This window comes from Sinohyriopsis cumingii, chromosome 3 (assembly GCF_028554795.1).
Source record: "Sinohyriopsis cumingii isolate HCF-2022 chromosome 3, ASM2855479v2, whole genome shotgun sequence".
In the NCBI taxonomy this organism is placed as follows: Eukaryota; Metazoa; Mollusca; class Bivalvia; order Unionida; family Unionidae; genus Sinohyriopsis; species Sinohyriopsis cumingii.
Window position 1 is genome coordinate 43,850,171 of NC_142963.1, and position 25,724 is coordinate 43,875,894.

The 25,724-nt window shown below is 33.6% G+C and overlaps 1 protein-coding gene across 1 annotated transcript in view; it reads left to right on the top strand.

Annotated features, from left to right (window-relative positions):
• The window catches only part of LOC149802772 (uncharacterized), a 78,903-nt gene that overhangs the window by 23,987 nt on the left and 29,192 nt on the right, over window positions 1-25,724 (top strand). Inside the window, exons 8-28 of the mRNA XM_089952199.1 lie at window positions 2,416-2,577; window positions 2,840-3,001; window positions 4,954-5,118; window positions 5,394-5,558; window positions 6,381-6,548; window positions 7,269-7,430; window positions 8,084-8,248; window positions 8,686-8,847; window positions 10,099-10,254; window positions 10,800-10,967; window positions 11,258-11,425; window positions 17,351-17,512; window positions 17,775-17,936; window positions 19,655-19,819; window positions 20,082-20,246; window positions 21,064-21,231; window positions 21,949-22,110; window positions 22,764-22,928; window positions 23,364-23,525; window positions 23,930-24,094; window positions 25,443-25,613. Coding sequence (XP_089808325.1) covers window positions 2,416-2,577; window positions 2,840-3,001; window positions 4,954-5,118; window positions 5,394-5,558; window positions 6,381-6,548; window positions 7,269-7,430; window positions 8,084-8,248; window positions 8,686-8,847; window positions 10,099-10,254; window positions 10,800-10,967; window positions 11,258-11,425; window positions 17,351-17,512; window positions 17,775-17,936; window positions 19,655-19,819; window positions 20,082-20,246; window positions 21,064-21,231; window positions 21,949-22,110; window positions 22,764-22,928; window positions 23,364-23,525; window positions 23,930-24,094; window positions 25,443-25,613 — 3,450 coding nt within the window. The remainder of the gene's footprint in view (window positions 1-2,415; window positions 2,578-2,839; window positions 3,002-4,953; window positions 5,119-5,393; window positions 5,559-6,380; window positions 6,549-7,268; window positions 7,431-8,083; window positions 8,249-8,685; window positions 8,848-10,098; window positions 10,255-10,799; window positions 10,968-11,257; window positions 11,426-17,350; window positions 17,513-17,774; window positions 17,937-19,654; window positions 19,820-20,081; window positions 20,247-21,063; window positions 21,232-21,948; window positions 22,111-22,763; window positions 22,929-23,363; window positions 23,526-23,929; window positions 24,095-25,442; window positions 25,614-25,724) is intronic.

The window sequence follows — 25,724 nt, forward strand, 5'->3', positions numbered from 1 at the left end:
TCATGGTTAGCACTTTGCTATAATGACAGGAAAGAATGGATGACTCGGGCTTTGAAAAAATGAGCAGTTTGTAATAATAGAGTCCAATGCGATCGTCGCCATTTCGAATTTGCAGCATTTCTTTTCCTCTCAAAATGAGAAACATATTTATCTACTTCTTTTTGTCTAAAAGGGTACACTAACTTAATATTCTTACTAACATCAAAACTTGAATTTGTATGTAAAGTTGGAATGCACTTGAATTTGTATGTAAAGTTGGAATGTGCTTTTCACTTCCCAGCTCTAATTATTTTTATATAAATTGATATCTTTTTCTTCCTTTTCTCTTTCTCTCTGCAATTCCCATGCTTCCTTTAATGTTTACGTTTGCATTTACATTCATTTCTCCTCTTCTGTAACTGCAATTGTATGACTTTTCTTCTTTCTGTAACTGCATTTGTCTCTCTCTCCTCTTTGTCAAATTGCATTTTCCTCTCTTTTTCCTCTTTTTCTAATCGCATTTGCTTCTCTTCTTTCTTTTTCTGAAGCTCAAGCTTTCTTAACTTTAATTTCATCTTCTATTTTAATTTTGATTCCCTTACTTTTATGTTGGAATCTGATGCACATTTATTAATCAAATCAAAAGACCGTTTATCCAAAGCACTCTTTTCCACCAAATATTATAGCAAAATAATTGTTATTCCTTGCCTCAGAAAGGTTATATTACCCTGGCAAGCTGAATAAATTCATCTTTTTTTGAAAGAGTCTAACTGTAGCTGGGTAGGACTTGAAGTAAAGGTCACCATTTTAGATTATATTGGTAAAAGCTTGTTGATTATACTAAAGATTTCGAAAAGGTGAAAGAATACCTTGAATTTAGAAATCCCCCCCCCCAAAAAAAAAAATGAATCAAAATTAAAAAAAAAAAGTTTTCTGAAATAGTTTAGCTAAATTCTTATCCCAAGGAGAAGAGCCCAATTTTCTGCTACGAGCCTATGCTTTTGAAATAACTAACAGAAAAGAATGAAGACAACATGATTTGCCAAAATAAAATCTAGAATACAAAGCGAAAATAAGAAAAAATAACTTTCAATATTGCGAATTAAATATAAAAAAAATAATCAAATATTACATTAAATATATAAAAAAAATAATCAAATATTACAGACACAAGTCCTAGAATAAAAAATCCTGAGTAAAACTTAGAAAAAGTCCCGTAGAAATCCAACAACTGAAGTCGATGACGTGTCTGTTATAGCCTATCGAGTGTTGATGTGTCAAATGTCATTCGTTGAATCACATTAATATAGTTCCAGGTTTGAATTCAGTATAAATTCCAGTGAATATCTCTATCCAATAATTTCATCGCAGTATTTTTGTATTTCCGGATGAAATAATCACTTGAATTCAACAATTTGAAGTAAAAATGCCCAGCCCGAAAGAAAACAACAAACAATGCTGGACACAACATTCAAGTTGATTCTGCTAAAAATTTAAGCAAGAATGATCAAGTCCTCACAATTACAAGCTTATATAGTTATTTACTTGACCTCAGGTCACAATTAGCATTTTTGTTAAAGCAATTCAATACCTAATGGAAAATAACCTTCTAAATTATTCTGATTTTTACAAAATTAAAATTATAATCTGGATTACACCCAAGAAATTCCAAAACATATTTATTTCTTCTATTAATACGATCATGATATTAAGCCGTTACAGCAGCCATCTCGTTGCCTGCAAACAACCAGCCGATATTTCATCACGACTAAGCACGCATCGTCAAAAAGTGATGCGACTGAATCGGTGTTATATGCACTCTTGTGTAACAGATACTCGCGAGTGTTTACTATTCATGAATGCATATAACACTGATTCAGCCGCATCAGTTTTTGGTGATACGTGCTTAGTTGAGAGAGAGAGAGAGAGAGAGAGAGAGATGAACTTACTCCTCATATGTAAGGAATCGGCATATATACTTATGTCAGACAGCAGAGAAGGCTACCACCAAAAATAGTATATAGCTGGTAATTGATGAATTGGCAATACAGACATGCTATGGAATCGTTATAAACATAACTAAGAATTGTAGTCGCATGTCACCTGTGACAATTTGAGATTTAGAATGTTTCTTTAATTCGGGTGAGAAATTTCCAATGTTGCACTTGGAGATTTTCTTGGCAATGAACATTTGAATTATCAAATTGTATCTGCATATGTAACACGACACATGACAGGCCCAGGGATTACGTTTTTTGTTGTGAATAAATACTCAGTATACCGCATATGGTTTTTCAACTAATAATCTCTCAATAATGTCTACAACCTACATGACTTAAGGCAGTGCGTTATTATCTTATCAAAACTTGAAAAAGTATCTCTGGTTCGTTCATGAAGTCTACAATAGTGTATCATTTTAAGCATCATTTTTCATAGATCTTTGTTCTCCCGGTACATTTTGGAACCTTAACATGACACGTTGTCAGCCATGTCAACGTGGGACATACCAGCCGAATCCGGGGCTTACTAGCTGCATCACTTGTGAATCGTCAAAAACTACCAACACAACAGGAGCAATATCCGTAAACCAGTGCATATGTACGTATTATAGTTAATTTTATTTTCTTCATCGCTTTTATAGAAACAGGATAAACGGAACCTCATAACTGTTTACATTTTAAATACAAGATAAGATGCGATGATGAGACTCTATCATACGATTAAGTACCGATAGTGTAAAAGTTCGTGATTTATTGCTATCGTTACCTATTTTCGACCTTTCTTTTAAAGTTGAATGTTTCAAGAAAGAAATGAGTCATTGATCTGCATTTGCTTATACTAAAAAGATGTTGTTTTACAGTTATTTGTCAACGTGGATATTCCCACAACAGCAGCACAGACAGGTGTGATCCTTGCCCTGTCGGATTCTATCAAGATGTTGCTGATCAAATGTTCTGCAAACCGTGTGGTTTTGCACGTACAACTCTCTCTCAAGCATCCACTTCAGTAAATGACTGTATAGGTAGGTCAAATCAAATATGCTCGGAAAACACACACACACACACACACACACACACATATATATATATATATATATATATATATATATATATATATATATATATATATATATATATATATATATATATATATATATATATATATATATATGTATGTATATATATATAATCATCCAGGTTAGGGAATTTTCAATTCTTACTCTACGGAGATTCGAACACAGATCCGTGGGTAAACAGCACCCAACGCCTTGCATGCACACACGAGCCCATATTCCCACACGACTAAGCACACATCACCAAAAATGATGTTATACGCACTCGTGTGTAGCAGACACACTCGCATCACGACATGGCAATTATTTTTCATCTATCTACACAGTCATTTTTGGTGATGTTTGTCGTGATGGAACATGGGCTCATGTGTGCAGGCAAAGCGATGGGTGCCATTTACCCGCGGACCTGGGTTCGATTCTTTGTAGAGTATGAAGTAAATAGTCTCTAACTTGTATAATAGCATTATTTGTATTAAAATATTAATTCTGCCTACTATTATTATCAAGTATTCTTCTATAGAATCCAGGGATAGCACTTTCCGTTCTGTTTGCAGGTTATTGCATATTATGTATGTATGTATGTATGTATGTATGTATGTATGTATATATATATATATATATATATATATATATATATATATATATATATATATATATATATATATATATTTATATATATATAGATATATATATATGTATATATATGTGTATATATATATATATATATATATATATATATATATATATATATATATATATATATATATATATATAATATGCAATAACCTGTTTCTCCTCTTCAGTGCGTGAGCAGTATATAATATTAAAGTTTTTCTCTGTTGAGAATTTCGACTCAGTTTATGCTAAAAGATGGGAGCAACGCTCTCAGTTGTAAGAGCGTTAGACTTGCAATCCAAGGATTGCGGTTTTGATACTCACCAATACCAGCCCAACTCGAATTTCGTCGTGATGTTGTAACCAATAATTTGCTTAGAATATTTCTAAAACCAATCTGATTAAAGTCTGCTCTGCACTGTTCTACGTGAAGATCTGACAGAAACCATGTAGATGGTATAGCATATATATATATATATATATATATATATATATATATATATATATATATATATATATATATATATATATATATATATATATATATATCCTTTGCCTAACGTTTATCAGGTACGGACTAAATTTACTGCAACGAAAGAGAACTGAACCTTGAATCATATCAAGCTCGTTCACCTGACTCTTGTGCGTCTTTGGCACGGAATATGTTACCTAACCATTCCTCATTAAGAATGGTCAACTCTGGGCCATGTTGAATTTGGAGGAAGGCTGAATGCGTTTTAAGATTTATTTAACCGAAATAACATGCCACCCACCAAACCCCCGGCAAGGCATAATGAGTTCACCTCAAGTATAGTTCTGAGTGCAGTCTCTTTTTCTTATGCGGAAGTAGCACCAATCATGTTCAGCCTCAAGACCTCCCGGCATGAATGCTTTCACATTCCACGAGGAAGTAGCGTCTCCCGTGGATACTAACGGAAAATATGTTAAATAATTCTGCTAGCCGTCAATTGTCCCCACAAAGCATTTCTTAATAGTTCAAATTCTAACTTTGTATTTCTTTATTGTTCTTATCATGTTTCTGCAGATTATACATTATTTAGAGGACATTTTTTCATTCAAATATTTTGTGCATATATCTCTAAAATATAAAAAAATTATTGAGAAGTAAGACAAATGAAATTCAGTGCCGTATGAAATAAAATATTTTCAATTAAACAGTGTATAAAAACATTCGAAATCATTTGTAAACTGAAGAGGAAAAAAAAATATCTTTACCCCATATTGAAAACTGGTGTTAGTTTGTATATATCTTTTAACTATTACAGAAATTTGTCGCAGTGGAACACAATATACTGGTATTGGCCAGTGTGAGCCCTGTCCAAGAGATACATACAGGACTGCAGGTTTTGGCATCATCGTTTGCCAGAATTGTCCCAACGGTTTTATTACTAATGGAACAGGCGCTCCCTTGATCTCGGACTGCAACATTGGTAAGAGAACTTACTCTAAAAGAGGATTTATAAATGAAACCATAAATATTGCTTCATGACTGTGATATGTTATCAGATAAAAAATAATATATTAAATCTTGATCTTCAAGTAATGAACTTGCACTTTGTTTCCACTGAGATTTAAATGTTTAAAGAAAACACAATATATCCCCCAATTTGTATACCTTTCTTATGTGAGTAGTAATGAAATAAAGCACATTTGATACTAATATTAAAATTGATTACATTAAAACCGTATTCAAAACCTTTTGCAGCCGCATGTTACGCGGGTACATTCAGGACCGTAAACAATATTTGCGAGGCCTGTCCATTTGGAACTTATCAGTCGGACGTTTATCAGGAGTCCTGTAATTTGTGTGGACCAGCTACGAATTGGTTAACTGAACAAGTGGGTTCCATCAGAAAAGACCAGTGCAAATGTGAGTTTTGATTATGACAGTCTTTTTTCCACAACATTGTCAAGTACATGCGTGTCAAACTTTTAAATATGTAAATATGTCAGATTGTGTCTAAAGGCCGGAACAACCTTGTATTTTACATTCGCGCAGACAAACAATTTAATATCATACTTTAAATGCTTTATGGTTACATGTTCACATCTTTCTTTCCTGCAAAAGCAATCGAATTACCATTTTGTGGCTAAACTCCGCTTCATTAGTGAATACTATGCAGATGTATTTTGTATCCTTTCCCGGTGCAATACGGGGTATTTTATATCAATATATGCTTTAAATTCAAAGTGTCACTGTTTAAAGATATATGTAACGTTTATCCTATATTACCGACTTGTAAAGTCATTTATAGAGCAAAGGCATAATTACTTGTTAAAGATATACACATTCTACATCAATGATTTAATTTTCACCTGTGCACTTTTTGCTGAGTGAAGTGTGTTTTTGAGACACTTTTCGCTTTACCTATTTTAAATTATATATTTCATCAGGTAAAAGGACACAAGCACTGGAAAGCTATAATGAATATATGTATTTTATCTCTTCCCCAAAATAATGATTAATATATGTTGATATGGAACTAGTGATATATTTTATTGAAATTGTTTATGCTACCTTCTGGTCTTCATCCAAGTGCGATAGTGGTCTTCGAGTGTTATTTTACTTTTAGATTTTGTATCACTGATCAGAAATATATTTTCGTCTAATACTAAATATATAATGTATTTTTGTTTGATCCAGTGTCTTTATATCAAGTATATGTGAATAACATACTCCATTGTATTGCAGTTTTCTGTCCTTCAGGATATGTAGTCGCATCGAATAACACGTGCGATATATGCCCAATAGGCTTTTACAAGGACAACACGATCAACGTATTCAGCCCATGTGTTCAATGTCCCAATAATACTTTTACAGCAAGTCTAGGATCAACATCTATTAACAACTGTTCTATAGGTATGCTCGAATTTTCACCAAGAGGAAGCGAAAAGTATATATTGTGAAAGAACTGTATAATGAACAAAGCAAATTCAGTAGTTTAGTGGTAATATTTAAGCAAGACATTTTTGATGATATTGTTAAATGTATACAACTAATTTGTTGATAAATTGACTAGCGAATACCTACTTCTTTCGTTTATTGATAAACATCTTCCAAATGAAATCTTCGTTTGATAATTATCCATGTTTAGTTCATCACTGGTCTTTGCTTATATAATCAGCTCATCTATAACATAATTCAAACGGATTTAGTAAAATGTTCCTCCTTAGAGAATGTGCATATGCATATATTCAATGTTAAAAACAATTTAGTCCAAACATTCATAGTTGTTTCTTTTGTAATTTAAATGTGATTATGCAGACATACACATTCATTTAGGGATAAACTGACAATGATGCTTTTTGTCTCTAAGGTAAGCCAATCAACACAAACACAAAGAAAGAAGTCAAATCATGTTTTGATTAAGACACCTGCCTAAGCACAATTTTATCTCCTTAGTGGCATGAAAGTCACAGCATTTAAGTAAATTTTTATTTGCTAAAGTTTAAGCATTATTCACAAACAGTTTTCATATGTAGGGTTTCACATATAATACTTAGATGGATATTTATATTATTAAACAACATTAAAATTTTAAGATAATAGCACAGAAAACTTTTAACATTGTACATCCAGCTGAATGCCCTGCCGGTTATCAGAGAAATAACACATTGTCCGGATGCCAACCATGTGGTTTAGGATTCTATCAGCCCAGTGTAAACCAAAATGTCTGCATCAGCTGTCCACCAAATTATAGTACAAGACGTCCGGCCTCAGAGAGCAGTTCTGACTGCGAACGTGAGTTTTCAGAAATTTGCATTTGAATAATACAGAGAGTGAGACGTACAAGTGATACATATTTAAGAAGGAAAGCGGCAAATGACACTAATAAAGTGTATTCTGCTTTGAATTAATATCAGTGGACGAGACGACATCAGTCAACATAAGATGAACACAATAATTAGTCGCAGTAAAAATAAAGATTACCTATACTAAGCAATCAAGTGTCTTAAACAGTTTGTGCTTCTAAGTCACATAAATTTAGATAATAAGAAAGTTAATTCGTATTAAGAAACCATAACATAAAATATGAAAGTCGATGCGTGATATTTCCCTTCATAACTTGGAAATAAATGAAACTCTTCTGATATTTGCCATCATTTTAAAGAATGATAGTTGTAGGAATAAATTGATAATTTGATCAAGATTCATTACGTCACTTTGTTGCATGTAGAGTAAATGTGTGAATGTCATTCTACTATCTACTTAGTATGATAAACAATTCTTTACAATTGTTTTGGACGCCGAAAAGGTTTTGCAAGAAAATGTAATGAAATAGATACCTATGGGAAATGACTCAGTTGCACAGATTCCAGTTTCCATCCCTTGTGTACGCTTTATGCACCTTTTGCAATGTAATTTTTGAACTATTAAGATTTAGTTTCTTTCAGTGTACTGCCCTTCAGGACAGGTTCTTCAGGATAACATTTGTATTAGTTGCCAAAGAGGATATTACAAGGATAACGCCATTAGCCCATTCATGATGTGCACAAGATGTCCCCCGAATTATGTGACGCCCTCTACAGGGTCGACGTCATTCGCTAATTGTTATGTTCGTAAGTACTTGCTTCTCAAAATTAAATAGATTATTCTATGAAAGATGTATTTTAAAATATTTTTCCTTACTATTCTTCACGAGTATTACATGGTGGTTGGCGCTAAACATACAATTGGTCACTGATTCTTGTCGCGCATTGAATAGGTAAGAGAATCTTCAGTTGTCATAGCAAAACAATTGCCTTTGAGAAATAATTTTGGGGTTTTCATTGAGACTGCCGCCCACCATAAAGTGTGTAGATGCTAAGAAATCTTTAATATATTTTTGAATAACTGTTCCTATAATCTTTACCCTATTTAGATCAAGGCATTTACTTACTTATTGCTCAAACTATTCTTTGCCTATATTGGTTATCAACAAAAAGAATGGCACACACAATCATCCCTAATTAGTTAGTTAATGATCAGTTTAAATATAGTTTTACAATACCAACAGGTGACTGTCCAGCTGGCACGAGACGTAACCAGAACGACACCGGTTGTATTGATTGTGAACTAGGCTTCTATCAGCCTAATCCATATGGAACTTCATGCATACAGTGTCAAACTGGCTATAGCACCAGTACAACGCGGTCAACGAATGTAACCCAGTGCAACAGTATGTTAACTTCTTGATATCATTCTAACTTAATTTCTTTGCCTTGTGACTATTAGCAATAAATTCATTAAATAATGCTGGTTTTTGTTGTATATAACGATTTAAAAAATAAAACCTTTACTGAATTTAGAGACTTTTCAATTTGTTACTGAACGTATTCAAAATATGTTTTACTTTGGATAACCCTCATATAGAAAATACGATTTTGATACAACGTTCCTATTCACATGCACAGAACGCTTATTAATTTACAGGTATTCTCAGTGGTATCAAATTAATATAGAAATAGGACAAAGAAAATAAGTTAGAATATAGAAATAGAATAAAGAAAATAAAGCCAGAACGAGAAGAAAACCATTGCCAAAGATGTCTTATATCCGTTCTTGTAATAATGTTTGTTGTCTAGTAAGCTTTTATTTTTTATTGCAAGTGCTTGTTTTCCGAGCATGAGGTTAGGCAGACGAAGCTGTTGCTTTTCATTGTTTTTCAATTTTCAAAAGATAAGCAAAAGTTGCCAATTATCCTAAGGGTATTATTAGGGACGTAAGAAGGCGATTGTAAAGTCTTAAATTAAGATATGAAGAGGGAAAGATAGAAAGAACTATAAGAAACTAAAGCGCCAGGAAGGAAAGAAAGATAACGGAAACAACTAAAGCGCCAAGAAGGAAAGAACGATTGCGCAAAAGTTGTTTTGATGTCAGTCCTTACAATAATTTTGTTATGTCTTGAAGTGTTATAATCAGTCTATTTTGGTCTTAAAAATAAACTATAAACTAAGCTTAAAATTTTGATTGTATCTGCTTCTTTTCTGACGATGGGAGTTGAAAGACAAAACATTTGAAAATCTGTTTTCATTTGTTCCACAGATTTCAAAAGATAAGCGTACAGATCAATTAATGTTCCACGGGTACAGGTTCTTTTTTAATCAAATCCCACCCCACCTCCAAAAAGGAAAGAATATTACATAAAAATTATTTTAGTAACATTTATTATAAAATACATTATTTATTTCAGAAATGTTTGTATTAATAGGGACAAGTAACATAAGCATTAAATTCAGAATCAGTTTTCCTGTTTAACAGATCATCCTTTACCTCTCTCGTATCCGACTGCTTCTCTTGCATGGATGTATCGATACAAGATACCGTTCAATGAATCCACTCAGATAAATGTTTTTTTCCAACGTAAACTTGAAAATACTAATAAATAAAGCAGCCTTTGAGTTGTCATTAAATTGACACTTCTCTTCAGTTTCAGATATATGTAATGCGGGTAGTTTCTTCAACACAACTCTTGTGTCTTGCCAATATTGCCCACCTGGACAATATCAACCAAACAGTGGATCAGCGGAATGCTTCATCTGCCCACCCGGTTACGTTTCAACCACAGGATCAACACAGTGTCAAGGTAGATGCGTTCTTAGACGTGTCTTTGAAAGAAAGATGCATATTTTATTTATTTCACGAAGAGCTATCATTGATACTAGAGGCTTAAAGCTCTTTCAGTAAATATCCTGAATGCACTTGATATAATGTATCTTGTAGAGTTGTCAATATATGACTTTCACAGTCTTAAAAGTGTGACAAGTATAATTAACCGTTCATTAATGAGCTGTCTCACTTGCTGTTCAGGAAGTTATTACATGCACAATGAATATAGCGCGTTCATAACAATTAAACGCCAGAAAATTATGATACACGTTTATTTATGAAACGATGTTACAACGTATACAATTTTCTTTAAACAGCTCTCAAAATTTGAATATATGACATGCCTGAAAGGATGATGCATTTAGAGTACAGTTCTCTCATGGAAGTTCTTTTTTTTTGGTTGGTATGGGGACATATTTTGTTCAAAGATCGATTGAAATCTTTGCCTTCTATTATGGAATCATGTTTAACGGTATTCAAATCTATTGGTTATGTTTGCTCTTTTCACTCTTAAATCGACAGTGTTCTGTAGCGTTGGACAACATATTGACAATCGAACAAGCCAGTGTGTGCCTTGTGAGATAGGGACCTACCAACCAGAAACGTCTCAGACAAGCTGCATATCTTGTGGAAGTCCTGATAATTGGGTCACCAACAGAACCGGATCTACCAGCATAAGCAATTGCTCTTGTACGTTACCTAGAATAAATAGCACAAACATCACGATTCAAAGAGGGTTATAAACTTTACTGTATATTTATCGAATCTATTATGTAAGATACATTATATAATGATGTCAGTAAGAACGAAATCACGAAGTAACTGCTATGCTGTTTAATTGTAGCATATTTGCCTTATGAATACAATATGGGTATACTTTAGGGCTTCCTAACCTTAAGGCTTTGCATTTTCAATTACTGTATATGAAATGCTTGCAATAACGAGAAACTAGGACCATGACTTTCTTTCTATACTTGTAGTCTTTTGTCCAAGCGGATACGCTAAAGTTGGCATAAACAGCTGTGAATCGTGTCCAATCGGTACGTACAAGGACAGCGCAATAGACAGATTTGGATCATGCCAACCATGTCCTCCTGATTCGACCACAAATGGAACGAGGACAACATCAATTGCTTTTTGCAATGTTTGTAAGTGAATTACTCAAAGTAGATTCAAATAGAAGTGTGTACGTTTTTATTGCATTAAAATCAGTGATCACAAGGGAGCCTTACATGTGTTCATATTAAACAGGAAATCACTACTAAGAGCGGAATCATACAGTTTATGTGTGCCTCTTTAATACATGAGATCAAGGTTAAAATATATATTGACATGCTCTCTTGGTCTCTCCCTCCCTCCCTCTCTTTCTCAGAGACAAAGAGTGCACAGTAAAAGAAAAAGAGTGTAAGGCAACATGCTTTGTAAAATTTAACAATTTATTTCTCTAGAATACAAAGTGAAAATAAGAAAAAAGAATTTACGATATTGCAAATTAAATCCCGGAATAATCAAAGAATTACAAACACAAGTCCTAGTAATTTAAAGTCCTGAATTAAACTCAGAAAAAGTCCCGAAGAAATCCCACAACTGAAGGCGATGCTGTGTCTGTTGTAGCCTATAGAGTGCTGATGGGTCATTAGTCTTTTATTGAATCACAGTAATATAATTCCAGGTTTGAATTCAGTAGAAATTACAGTGAATATCTCTATCCAAGAATTGTATCACAGCATTTTTCTATTTCCAGATAAAATAATCACCTGAATAAAAAATTTGAAGAAGTAGATTGCAGCCCGAAATTATAAAACAAAACTCTGGATACAACATACAAATCGATTCTGCTAAAACTTAAAGCACGAATGAGCACAGTTAGCACTTTCTATAAAAAAATTACCTAATGGAAAATAACCTTGTAGAATGATCTGATGTTCACAAAATCAAAACCATAACCTGGCGTTTACTCAGAAAATTCAAAAACTTAGACCCAAATAAACATATTTGCTTCTTCCATTAATGATGATCCTGATATTAAGCCCATGCACAGAGAGAATAATATAGCCATTGTAAAGTTTTCACAAAAAAAAAAAAAAACAATCAGGCGAAGAATAAATTAACTCAGTTTTAGACCAGGTCAAGTCCAGCATAAAATGTTACATTACAATAACATCTAATGAAATAAAAAATTTAAACGAACAAACAGTTAAATTAAATATAAATAACACTTCCTCTCATAAAAAATAAAGATTTAAACAACAAAGGTTTCTTTTTACTTTAAGTCAAATATACATGTGGAAAAAATTACTTAAGATGAAATCCCATGAATGACGCAATGTATACATGAAACAAAATATTTATATACACGTGAAAGGACATCTGCTATTAAACTGTCTTTTCCCTTGATGTGCCGGATAAAGTTCATCTGGAGTCACGAATGTCGAAATTTCATTTTCCCTATCCGCCAGTGGTATTTTCCTAGAACCTTTCAGAAGGTCAAATTTGGTGACATAATGTGAATTTTCAGTTTAATCAATGCAGTCATCGAAATTTGGTAATGGAATTGAATCTGTTTTAGACACACTGTTCACCTTTCTATAATCAGTGCAGATGCAGAAAGTATTATCTGGTTTCGGAACAAGTATACATGGTGAACTCCAGTCACTTTTATTCGGCTCTATAAAATCATTCTCCAGCAAATACTGAATTTCTTTTATTTTCTTCAAACATTCCTGTTTTGAGAGGGTTTATCATGTACGGGTGTTTTATTTCAGGTGTGGTATTTACAATTTCAACGTCATTGTAGATTTTATTTGTTTTTGTATGAACATCTTAAACTAAGTGCTCATATTCAAGTAATAATTGTTTTATTTCCTCTTTCCTCGTTGCTGCAAATGTGAACGTTCTAGTCCAGATTATTCATAATTTCTAAATTCCGAAGATTTGTTCCTCCAAAATAGGTAGAGCCCGATTGCATTCCCCCGCTTAAATCCTCACTGAGTGGGACAGGTACAATTAAATTAATTGCATGATTAAGCTGGCTATCTCTCTCAACATACTCCTTCAACATATCTACATGGCAATGTTGTTTTGTTTTCTCGCCTGTGTAGAGTATTAATGATATAATGTAAATTATTTACTTTCTTTTCAACTGTGTAAGGACCAAACTACTTAGCCTGAAGAGGATTTTTGGTACGGGCAAGAGAGCCAGAACTATACCAACAGGCTGAAAATTCATTTCCTTTGTATTTTTATCATACCTTAATTTCATTTTTAGCTGAGTAGACTGCAGACTGGTTCTTGCGACCTCACAAGCCTTTGACAACTTATACTTAAAACTGGAAACATAACAGAGAAAATTAATTTCTGTATCATCATTAGAAATAAGTTTCTTTTTAACAACGTCAGTAATCCGTGCACGGTATGTCAAAAAAAAAAAACAGTTCAAAGGGACTGAAGCCTAAAGATTCAAAATGATTCCTTAACAGCAAACAATAGTAAATGAACGCCTTCATCCCATTCTGGACTGGTATCAAAACGATATGACGGATTCATTTTTCAGAGTCTAATGAAATCTTTCTAAAGCCCTTTGGCTCTCAGAGTAATAGGCATAAGACTTGAATTGTTGAATGCCTAATTCGTACATAACTTGTTGGAAAATTCCAGACTTAAAACTTGACCCTTGATCAGATTGGACAGATTTGGGAAGGTCAAATTGAGTATTAAAAAAAACTTTATCAAAGTTTTTATTATTGTTTTACATTTAATATTCCTGAAATGAACTGCCTCTGAGAATCTTGTTGAGTTACACATTATGGTCAAGACGTATTGGTTATTTGATTTGATGTTAGGAAAGGGGCCGACACATTCTACCATTATTCTGCTAAATAGTTTGTCAAATGCAGGAATAGGTTGCAGATGAACCGTAGGTATGTTCTGATTGGGTTTCCCTACCATTTGACAATTATGACAAAATCTGCAATATTTACAAACATCACTTCTAACTTTTGGCCAATAGAAGTGATTCAAGATCTTGTAATAAGTCTTATTATTCCCTAAATTGGTTTCATGAACAAGACTAAGAATTTACTGTCTGTAAGATTTTGGAGATACAATGAGTTCACTAACCACTCGTCACCAGCAGGTACCTCAGGTGGTCTCCATTGTCTCATAGGAATTCCATTTTTAATGAAATCAGTGAAATAATAAGCAGGTACTTCTGTGGCTTCAGTTTCACTAATGACTCTTTGAAACAAATAGGAGATCGCATGATCTTTTTCCTGTTCGACGACAAGTTATTGTCGTTTCTCGCTCTGATTAGAATACAGAGAATGAATAGTTCAAAGATGATCACTGTGATCAGTGCCATTTGATTCATCCAAACGAGGAGCGAACGTGAGCTCATTAAAAGTATGAACGCGCTATTCAGAACTTCTGATCATTTGTGTCAGAAACGTGATTTCTAAAACTTGTGCCGAATTTAGATTTGAAATGGCTGGTATTAGGCTGAAATACTTTTTAAACACAGGACTTCTCAGTGGAAGACTTACTAACATAACAAACTTTATTAGCTAAGGAATGCTCATCAGCAGTACGGACAGCATTTTCTAACGTTTCGGTCCTATGCTCATCAAAATAAGACTTAATATCACTATGGACACAGTTCTTGAACTCTTCAAGTAATACGAGTTGTCTTAGTGTTTTGCAATCTTGATCAGCTTTCTTAGATAAACACCACCTATAAAATAACTGCTCTTTTTCTCTTGCATATTCAACCTGAGTTTTCTGCGGCTTCTTTTTAATAGTTCCTGAGTTTACGCCGATAATGCACAGGGGCTAACTCATAACCCTTTAAGATGCATTGCTTAACCAAATCATTTTTAGCACCTTGCTATACTGACAGGAAAGAATAGATGACTAGGGCTTTGCCAAAATGAGCAGTTTGTAATAATATAGTTCAATGCGATCGTCGCCATATTGAATTTGCAGCAATTTTATCTTTCAAAATGAGAAACATATTTATCTACTTCTTTTTCTCTAAAAGGGTGCACTAACCTAATATTCTTACTAACATCAAAACTTGAATTTGTATGTAAAGTTGGAATGCGCTTTTCACTTCCCAGCTCTAATTCCTTATATCTAAATTAATAATCATTTTCTTCCTTTTCGCTTTCTCTCTGCAATTCTCTGTCTTCCTTTTCTTTTTTCATTTGCATTTACATTCATTTCTCCTCTTTCTGTAACTGCAATTTTATTAGTTTTCTTCTTTCTGTAACTGCATTTGTCTCTCTCTCCTCTTTGTCCAATTGCATTTTCCTCATTTTTTTCTCTTTCTCTAATCGCATTTGCTTCTCCTCTTTTTTTTTCTTTTGAAGCTCAACCTTTCTTAACTCTAATTTCATCTTCTATTGTAATTTTGATCCCCTTACTTTTATGTTGGAATCTGATGCAGACTTATTAATCAAATCAAAAGAACTTTTATCCAAACCACTCTTTTCCACCAAATATTATAGCAAAATAATTGTTATTCCTTGCTTCTTTAAAGAAACTTTTGCCTCAGAAAGATCATATTTCCCTGGCAGGCTGAATACATTGATCTTTTTTTGAAAGAGTCTAACTGTAGCTGGGTAGGATTTGAAGTAAAGGTCACCATTTTAGATTATATTGGTAAAAGCTTGCTGATTATACTAAAGATTTAGAAAAGGTGAAAGAATACCTTGAATTTAGAAATCCCCCCCCCAAAAAAATTTAAAAAATAATCAAATATTACAGACACAAATCCTAGTATAAAAAATCCTGTGTAAAACGTAGAAAATGTCCGGAAGAAATCCAACAACTGAAGTCGATGACGTGTCTGTTATAGCCTATCGAGTGTTGATGTGTCAAATGTCTTTCGTTGAATCACATTACCATAGTTCCAGGTTTGAATTCAGTATAAATTCCAGTGAATATCTGTATCCAATAATTTTATCGCAGTATTTTTGTATTTCCAGATGAAATAACCGCTTGAATTCAATAATTTGAAGTAAAAATGTCGAGCCCGAAAAAAAACAAACAATACTGGACACAACATTCAACTTGATTCTGCTAAGAATTAAAGCAATAATGATCAAGTCCTCACAATTACAAGCTTATATAGTTATTTACTTGACCTCAGGTCACAATTAGCATTTTTGTTAAAGCAATTCAATACCTAATGGAAAATAACCTTCTAGAATGATTCTGATTTTTACAAAATCAAAATTATAATCTGCATTACACTCATCATGATATTAAGCTGTTACAGCATCCATCTCCTTGCCTGCAAACAACCAGCCGATATTTCATCACGACTAAGCACGCATGATCAAAAAAATGATGCGACTGAATCGGTATTATATGCACTCGTGTGTAGCAGACACTCGCGAGTGTTTACTATACATGAATGTATATAACACTGATTCTGCCGCGTCATTTTTTGGTGATGCGTGCTGAGTTGAGAGAGAGAGAGAGAGAGAGAGAGAGAGAGAGAGAAAGGGAGAGGGAGAGAGATGAACTTACTCTTCATATGTAAGGAATCGGCATATATACATATGTCACACAGCAGAAAAGGCTACCACCAAACATAGTATCTAGTTGGTAATTAATGAATTGGCAATACAGACATGCTATGGAGTGGTTATAAACGTAACTAAGAATTGTAGTCTCATGTCACCTGTGACAATTTGAGATTTAGAATGTTTCTTTAATTCGGGTGAGAAATTTCCAATGTTGCTTTTGGAGATCTTTTTGGCAATGAACATTTGAATTATCAAATTGTAGCTGCAATAAACACGACACATGACAGGCCCAGGGATTACGTTTTTTGTTGTGAATAAATACTCAGTATACCGCATATGTTTCTGACATTTTTTGCACAGTTTATAACCCTTTTTCCTTGATGTGGAGATTAATATGTTTTTCCAAATAATAATCTCTCAATAATGTCTACAACCTACATGACTTAAGGCAGTGCGTTATTATCTTATCAAAACTTGAAATAGTATCTCTGGTTCGTTCATGAAGTCTACAATAGTGTTTCATTTACGCATAAATTTTCATAGATCTTTGTTCTCCCGGGACATTTTGGAACCTTAACATGACACGTTGTCAGCCATGTCAACGTGGAACCTACCAGCCGAATCCGGGGCTCACTAGCTGCATCCCTTGTGAATCGTCAAAAACTACCAACACAACAGGAGCAATATCTGTAAACCAGTGCATATGTACGTATTATCGTTAATTTTATTTTCTTCATCGCTACTATAGAAACAAGATAAACGGAAACTCATAACTGTTTACATTTTAAATATAAGATGAGACACGAGGATGAGACTCTATCATATGATTAAGTACCGATAGTGTAAAAGTTCGTGATTTATTACTATCGTTACCTATTTCCGACCTTTCTTTTAAAGTTGAATGTTTCAAAAAAGAAATCAGTCATTGATCTGCATTTGCTTATGCTAAAAAGATGTTGTTTTACAGTTATTTGTCAACGTGGATATTCTCACAACAGCAGCACAGACAGGTGTGATCCTTGCCCTGTCGGATTCTATCAAGATGTTGCTGATCAAATGTTCTGCAAAACGTGTGGTTTTGCACGTACAACTCTCTCTCAAGCATCCACTTCAGTAAATGACTGTATAGGTAGGTCAAATCAAATATGCTCAGAAAACACACACACACACACACACACACACACACACACACACACATATATATATATATATATATATATATATATATATATATATATATATATATATATATATATATATAATCATGCAGGTTAGTGAATTTTTAATTCGTACTCTACGGAGATTCGAACACAGATTCGTGGGTAAACGGCACCCAACGCCTTGCATGCACACACGAGCCCATATTCCCACACGTCTAAGCACACATCACCAAAAATGATGCAACTCAATCGGTGTTATAGGAACTTGTGTGTGGCAGACACACTCGCATCACGACATGGTAATTATTTTTCATCTATCTATACAGTCATTTTTGGTGATGTTTGTCGTGATGGAATATGGGCTCGTGTGTGCAGGCAAAGCGATGGGTGCCATTTACCCGCGGACCTGGGTTCGATTCTTTGTAGAGTATGAAGTAAATAGTCTCTAACTTGTATAATAGCATTATTTGTATTAAAATATTAATTCTGCCTACTATTATTACCAGTGTTCTTCTACAGAATCCAGGGATAACACTTTCCGTTCTGTTTGGTATATATAATATGTAATAAACTGTCTCACCTCTTCAGTGCGTGAGCAGTATGTAATATTAAAGTTTTTCCCTGTTCAGAATTTCGACTCAGTTTATGCTGAAAGATGGGAGCAACGCTCTCAGTTGTAAGAGCGTTAGACGCGTAATCCAAGGATTGCGGTTTCGATACTCAACAATACCAACTCAACTCTAATTTCGTCGTGATGTTGTAACCAATAATGTGCTTAGAATATTTCTAAAACCAATCTGCTTAAAGTCTGCTCACCACTGTTCTACGTGAAGATCTGACAGAAACCGTGTATACGGTATAGCATGCATATATATATATATATATATATATATATATATATATATATATATATATATATATATATATATATATATATATATATATATATATATATCCTTTGCCTTATGTTTATCAGGTATGGACTACATGTACTGCAACGAAAGAGAACTGAACTTTGAGTCAAGCACGTTCACCTGACTCGTGTATGTCTTGGGCATGGAATATGTTACCTAACCATTCCTCATTAAGAATGGTCAACTCTTGGCCATGTTGAATTTGGAGGAAGACTGAATGTGTTTTAAGATTTATTTAGCCCAAATAACATGTCACCCACCAAACCCCCGGCAAGGCATAATGAGTTCACCTCAAGTATAGTTCTGAGTGCAGTTTCTTTTTCTTATGCAGAATTAGCACCAGTCATAGTCAGCCTCAAGACCTCCCGGCATGTAATACTTTCACATTCCACGAGGAAGTAGCGTCTCCCGTGGATACTAACAGAAAATATGTTAAAGAATTCTACCAGCTGTCAGTTTTCCCAGCAAGGCATTTCTTAATAGTTCAAATTCTAACTTTTTATTTCTTTATTGTTCTTATCATGTTGCCGCAGAGTACACATTATTTAGAGGACATTTTTTCATTCAAGTATTTTGTGCATATATCTCTAAAATATAAAAAATTATTGAGAAGTAAGACAAATGAAATTCAGTGCCGTATGAAATAAAATATTTTCAATTAAACAGTGTATAAGAACATCCGAAATCATTTGTAAACTGCACAAAAAATATATATCTCTTTACCCCATATTGAAAACTGATGTTAGTTTGTATATATATTTTAACTATTATAGAAATTTGTCGCAGTGGAACACAATATACTGGTACTGGCCAGTGTGAGCCATGTCCGAGAGGTACATACAGGACTGCAGGTATTGGCATCATCGTTTGCCAGAATTGTCCCAACGGTTTTATTACTAATGGAACAGGCGCTCCCTTGATCTCGGACTGCAACATTGGTAAGAGAACTTACTCTAAAAGAGGAAATATAAACGAAACCATAAATTTTGTTTCCTGACTGAGACATGTTATCAGATAAAAAATTAATCTAATAAATCTTGCACTTACACTTTGTTTCCACTGAGATTTAAATGTTTAAAGAAAACACAATATATCCCCCAATTTGTATACCTATCTTATGTGAGTGGTAATGAAATAAAGCACATTTGATACTAATATAAAAATTGATTACATTAAAACCGTATTCAAAACCTTTTGCAGCTGCATGTTACGCGGGTACATTCAGGACCGTAAACAATATTTGCGAGGCCTGTCCATTTGGAACTTATCAGTCGGACGTTTATCAGGAGTCCTGTAATTTGTGTGGACCAGCTACGAATTGGTTAACTGAACAAGTGGGTTCCGTCAGTAAAGACCAGTGCAAATGTGAGTTTTGATTATGACAGTCCTTTTTCCACAACATTGTCAAGTACATGCGTGTCAAACTTTTAAATATGTAAATATGTCAGATTGTGTCTAAAGGTCGGAACAACCTTGTATTTTACATTCGCGTAGACAAACAATTTAATATCATACTTTAAATGCTTTATAGTTACATGTTCACATCTTTCTTTCCTGCAAAAGCAATCGAATTATCTTTTTGTGCCTAACCTCCGCTTCATTAGTGAATATCATGCAGCTGTATTTTGCATCATTTCCCGGTGCAATACGGTGAATTTTATATCAATATATGCTTTAAATTCAAAGTGTCACTGCTTAAAATTATATGTAACGTTTATCCTATATTACCGACTCGTAAAGTCATTTATGGAGCGAAGGCATAATTATTTGTAAAAGGTATAAAGTTATACACATTCTACATCATTGATAGAATTTTTACCTGTGCACTTTTTGCTGAGTGAAGTGTTGTTTTTGAGACACTTTTCGCTTTACCTATTTTAAATTATATATTTCATCAGGTAAAAGGACACAAGCACTGGAAAGCTATAATGAATATATATATTTTATCTCTTCCCCAAAATAATGATTAAGATATATTGATAGGGAACTAGTGATATATTTTGTTGAACTTGTTTATGCTACCTTCTGGTTTTCATCCCAGTGCGATAGTGTATTTTAATTTTAGATTTTGTATCATCGATCTGAAATAAAATTTCGTATAATACTAAATATAATGTATTTTTGTTTGATTCAGTGTCTTTATATCAAGTACATGTGAATAACATACTACATTTTATTGCAGTTTTCTGTCCTTCAGGATATGTAGTCGCATCGAATAACACGTGCGATATATGCCCAATAGGTTATTACAAGGACAACACAATCAACGTATTCAGCCCATGTGTTCGATGTCCCAATAATACGTTTACAGCAAGTCGAGGATCAACATCTATTAACAACTGTTCTATAGGTATGCTCGAATTTTCACCAAGAGGAAGCGAAAAGTATATATTGTGAAAGAACTGTATAATGAACAAAGCAAATTCTGTAGTTTAGTGGTAATAATTTCAACAAGAAATTGTTGATTATGTTGTTAAATATATACAACTAATTTATTGATACACTGACTAGTGAATACATATTTGTTTCGTTTATTGATAAACATCTTCCAAATAAAATCTTCGTTTGATTATCCATGTTTAGTTCATCACTGGTGTTTACTTATATAATCAGCTGATCTATACCATAATTCAACGGCTTTAATAAAATATTCCTGCTTAGAGAATGTACAGATGCATATATTCAATGTTAAAGACAATTTAGTCCAAACATTCATAGTTGTTTCTTTTGTAATTTAAATGTGATTATGCAGACATACAAATTCACTGGGGGATAAGCTGACAATCATGATTTCTGTCTCTAACTTAAGCCAAGCAACACAAACACAAATAAACAATTCAAATCATGTTTTTGATTAATAACCTGCCTAAGCACAATTTTATCTCCTTAGTGGCATGAAACTCTCAGCATTGAAGTACACTTTTATTTGTCAAAGTTAAATCTTTATTCACAAACAGTTTTCATGTGTAGGGTTTCACATGTAATGCTTCGATGCATATGTATATTATTCAAGAACATTAAAATTTTAAGATGATGGCACAGAAAAGTTTTAACATTGTACATTCAGCTGAATGCCCTGCCGGTTATCAGAGGGATAACACCTTGTCCGGATGCCAACCATGTGGTTTAGGATTCTATCAGCCCAGTGTAAACCAGAATGTCTGCATCAGTTGTCCACCAAATTATAGCACAAGACGTCCGGCCTCAGCGAGCAGTTTTGACTGCGAACGTGAGTGTTCAGAAATTGGCATTTGAATAATACAGAGAGTGATAGGTAAAAGTGATACATATTTAAGAAGGAAAGCGGCAAATGACACTAATAAAATGTGTTCTGATTTGAGTTAACATCAGTGGAAGAGACGGCATCAGTCAGCATGAGATGGTCTCAATAATTACTCGCAGTAAAAATAAAGATTACCTATACTAAGCAATCAAGTGTCTTAAACAGTTTGTGCTTCTAAGTCAAATAAATTTAGATAATAAGAAAGTTAATTCGTATTAAGAAGCCATAACATAAAATATGAAATTAGATGCGTGATATTTCCCTTCATAACTTGGAAATAAATGAAAATGTTCTGATATTGGCCATCATTTTAAAGAATGATAGTTGTAGGAATAAATTGATAATTTGATCAAGATTCATTACGTTACTTTGTTGCATGTAGAGTAAATGTGTGAATGTCATTCTACTATCTACTTAGGATGATGAACAAGTCTTTACAATTGTTTTGGACGCTGAAAAGGTTTTGCAAGAAAATGTAATGAAATAGATGCCTACGGGAAATAACTCAGTTGCACAGTTTCCAGTTTCCATCCCTTGTGTACGTTTTATGCACCTTTTGCAATGTAATTTGTGAACTATTAAGATTTAGTTTCTTTCAGTGTACTGCCCTTCAGGACAGGTTCTTCAGGATAGCATTTGCATTAGTTGCCAAAGAGGATATTACAAGAATAACGCCATTAGCCCATTCATGATGTGCACAAGATGTCCCCCGAATTATGTGACTCCCTCTACAGGGTCGACATCAATCGCCAATTGTTATGTTCGTAAGTGCTAATTTCTCAAAACTGAATAGATTAATTTATGAAACGTATTTTAAAATCTTTTTCCTTAATATTCTACACGAGTATTACATGGTGGTTGGCGGTAAACGTACAATTGGTCACTGATTCTTGTCTCGCATTGAATAGGTTAGAAAATCTTCAGTTGTCACAGCAAAACAATTGCCTTTGAGAAATAATTTTGGGGTTTTCATTGAGTGTATCACCCACGATGAAGTGTGTAGATGCTGGGAAATCTTTAATATATTTTTGAATAACTGTTCCTATAATCTTTACCATATTTAGATCAAGGCATGTACTTACATTTTGCTCAAACTATGCTTTGTCTCTATTGGTTAACAACAAAAAGAATGGCACACATGATCATTTCTAATTAGTTAGTTAATGATCAGTTTAAATATAGTTTTACAATACCAACAGGTGACTGTCCAGCTGGCACGAGACGTAACCAGAACGACACCGGTTGTATTGATTGTGAACTAGGCTTCTACCAGCCTAATCCATATGAAACTTCATGCATACAGTGTCAATCTGGCTATAGCACCCGTACAACGGGGTCAACGAATATAACTCAGTGCAACAGTATGTCAACTTCTTGATATCATTCTAACTTAATTTCTTTGCCTTGTGACTATTAGCAATAAATTCATTAAATAATGCTGGTTTTTGTCGTACATAACGATTTTAAAAAACATTGTACTGATTTTAGAGACTTTTCAATTTGTCACTGAACCGATTAACAATACGTTTAACCTTGGATAAGCCTCATATTGAAAATATTATTGGGATACAACGTTTCTAATCACAAGCACAGAACGCGTATTAATTTACAGGTATTCTCAGTGGTATCAAATGCCTTTTGACATAGGAAACATAATAAATAATGTACGAAGGTACTTGTTACAAGTATAAAACCCCCGAACAAGTTGTACGGTTTGAAATATAGTGTTGTTTGGAATCACATATAGCAAAATTGATTATTTTAGGAGATTGTCCTCCTGGAACTGAGTTGATCAACAACACAAGCCAATGCAATCTATGCCCGATTGGATTTTACAGGGAATTAGGATTTAGTACTGTCTGCAACAAATGCATGGATGGTTTTATAACGGAAAATACAGGATCTACTTCCATATTAGATTGCAATATAGGTAAATATACCGAATGTTATATCTCTCTTTATGCATTGTAATGAACCTGGAAAAAAGTTTGTTAACGTGCAAGATTAATTACCACCATTCATATAGAGCACGTTGTGCATACCATAATAATTCGTGCACCATTAAAATATGTCCAACTTTAACTAAACAAAGAACAATACACTTAGCAAAGTCTTTCAATATTACATACGAGCATTTGTGAAGTAAGAAGGATTTCCTTGTTAAAAATTTATATCAGGTGTTGCATTGCAGACGTACCGCGTCTAAACAGTGACATGTCGAGAATTTCCTAACCGCCATATTAGTACATTTCAGAACAATCAAATCACATAATTATGTTACGTTTAGGGGCTTAAACTTAAATAGCAAGATTGATATATATATAAAAGAAAACATTCAGATTTTCCAAAATATAAATTTATTTTTTTAAAAAATATAAAATCAAAAAAGTGAAATAATGCAAATATCTTACAGAGTACGAATTCCTAGAATGTACTCCTAATAAACCGAATTGTACTCAGATTTCTCACTTCTCCGGAAAATATTCCAAGATATTCTGAACCAGGCTTCAAGAGTGCTTACGTAAACTTGATAACACCACTAAGATAAACAGAAATATTTATCCGAAGGTTTTACTTCAATGTAGTCTTGTGAACGAAGAATGTCACTGATGACTGTATACGTTTCACAAAATCTGACAAAAATTAGTTAAATATTAAAATCGTTGAACAAAATCACATAATCCTAAAGTACTGACTGTTTAAATTAGTGATCATCCACTCGGCTATATCCAACGAACATGTTATTATAAATCTCCGTTTTCCTTTTAATGTTTATTACTAACACTAATGCAACTGAAAAAGAATAAAATAAATTGTACGTATGGTAATTGTATAGTGTCGATTTCCGTTTCAAATAAGCATTCTCTTACTCACAATAATTTTTATAATAATTTTAATCGTATTATTACCTTTCACAACAGTTTGGCCGTCTACATACACAAACAGCATTGTTCTGACCTTCAAATCACGCTGAACTAATCAAATACTTGAGTGTACTTGTTATCTCCCAGATTTTACATTGAATCAAACGCTTTGTTTCCGTAAGCCCCATTCATACTCGTGTGTCATTATTGACATATTTAGTTGCTGATATCACTTAATCGATAGGTCTCGTCATTAATGAATTCTTACGACGAAAAGGATATGTACCTTTATTATAGTGCTAACCGTTGAATTAAGGATGCAAACTATAACCTCATAGTCTCAAATGACTTATATAAAAATATATCATAAATTCAAAAGATGAATGACATAATTCTGTAACACGTCTCTTTCAGTGGCATGCGAAGCTGGTTCATATCGCGACGTAACCACTAATACGTGCCAATTGTGTCCTATTGGCGAATATCAGGATAGTAAATACCAGACGAGTTGCAAACCATGTGGAGCATCAAGCTTTCTTTGGCAAACTAATCACACAGGGTCCACATCTGCATCTGAATGTCTATGTAAGTTGTGATATTTTAGTAACTTTAAGATCCTTTCCGGATGATGAACGATACATTCGTTATAGTCTAATATAATACTTGCGTAAAACACTTGCTTTTAAACGCTGTCTT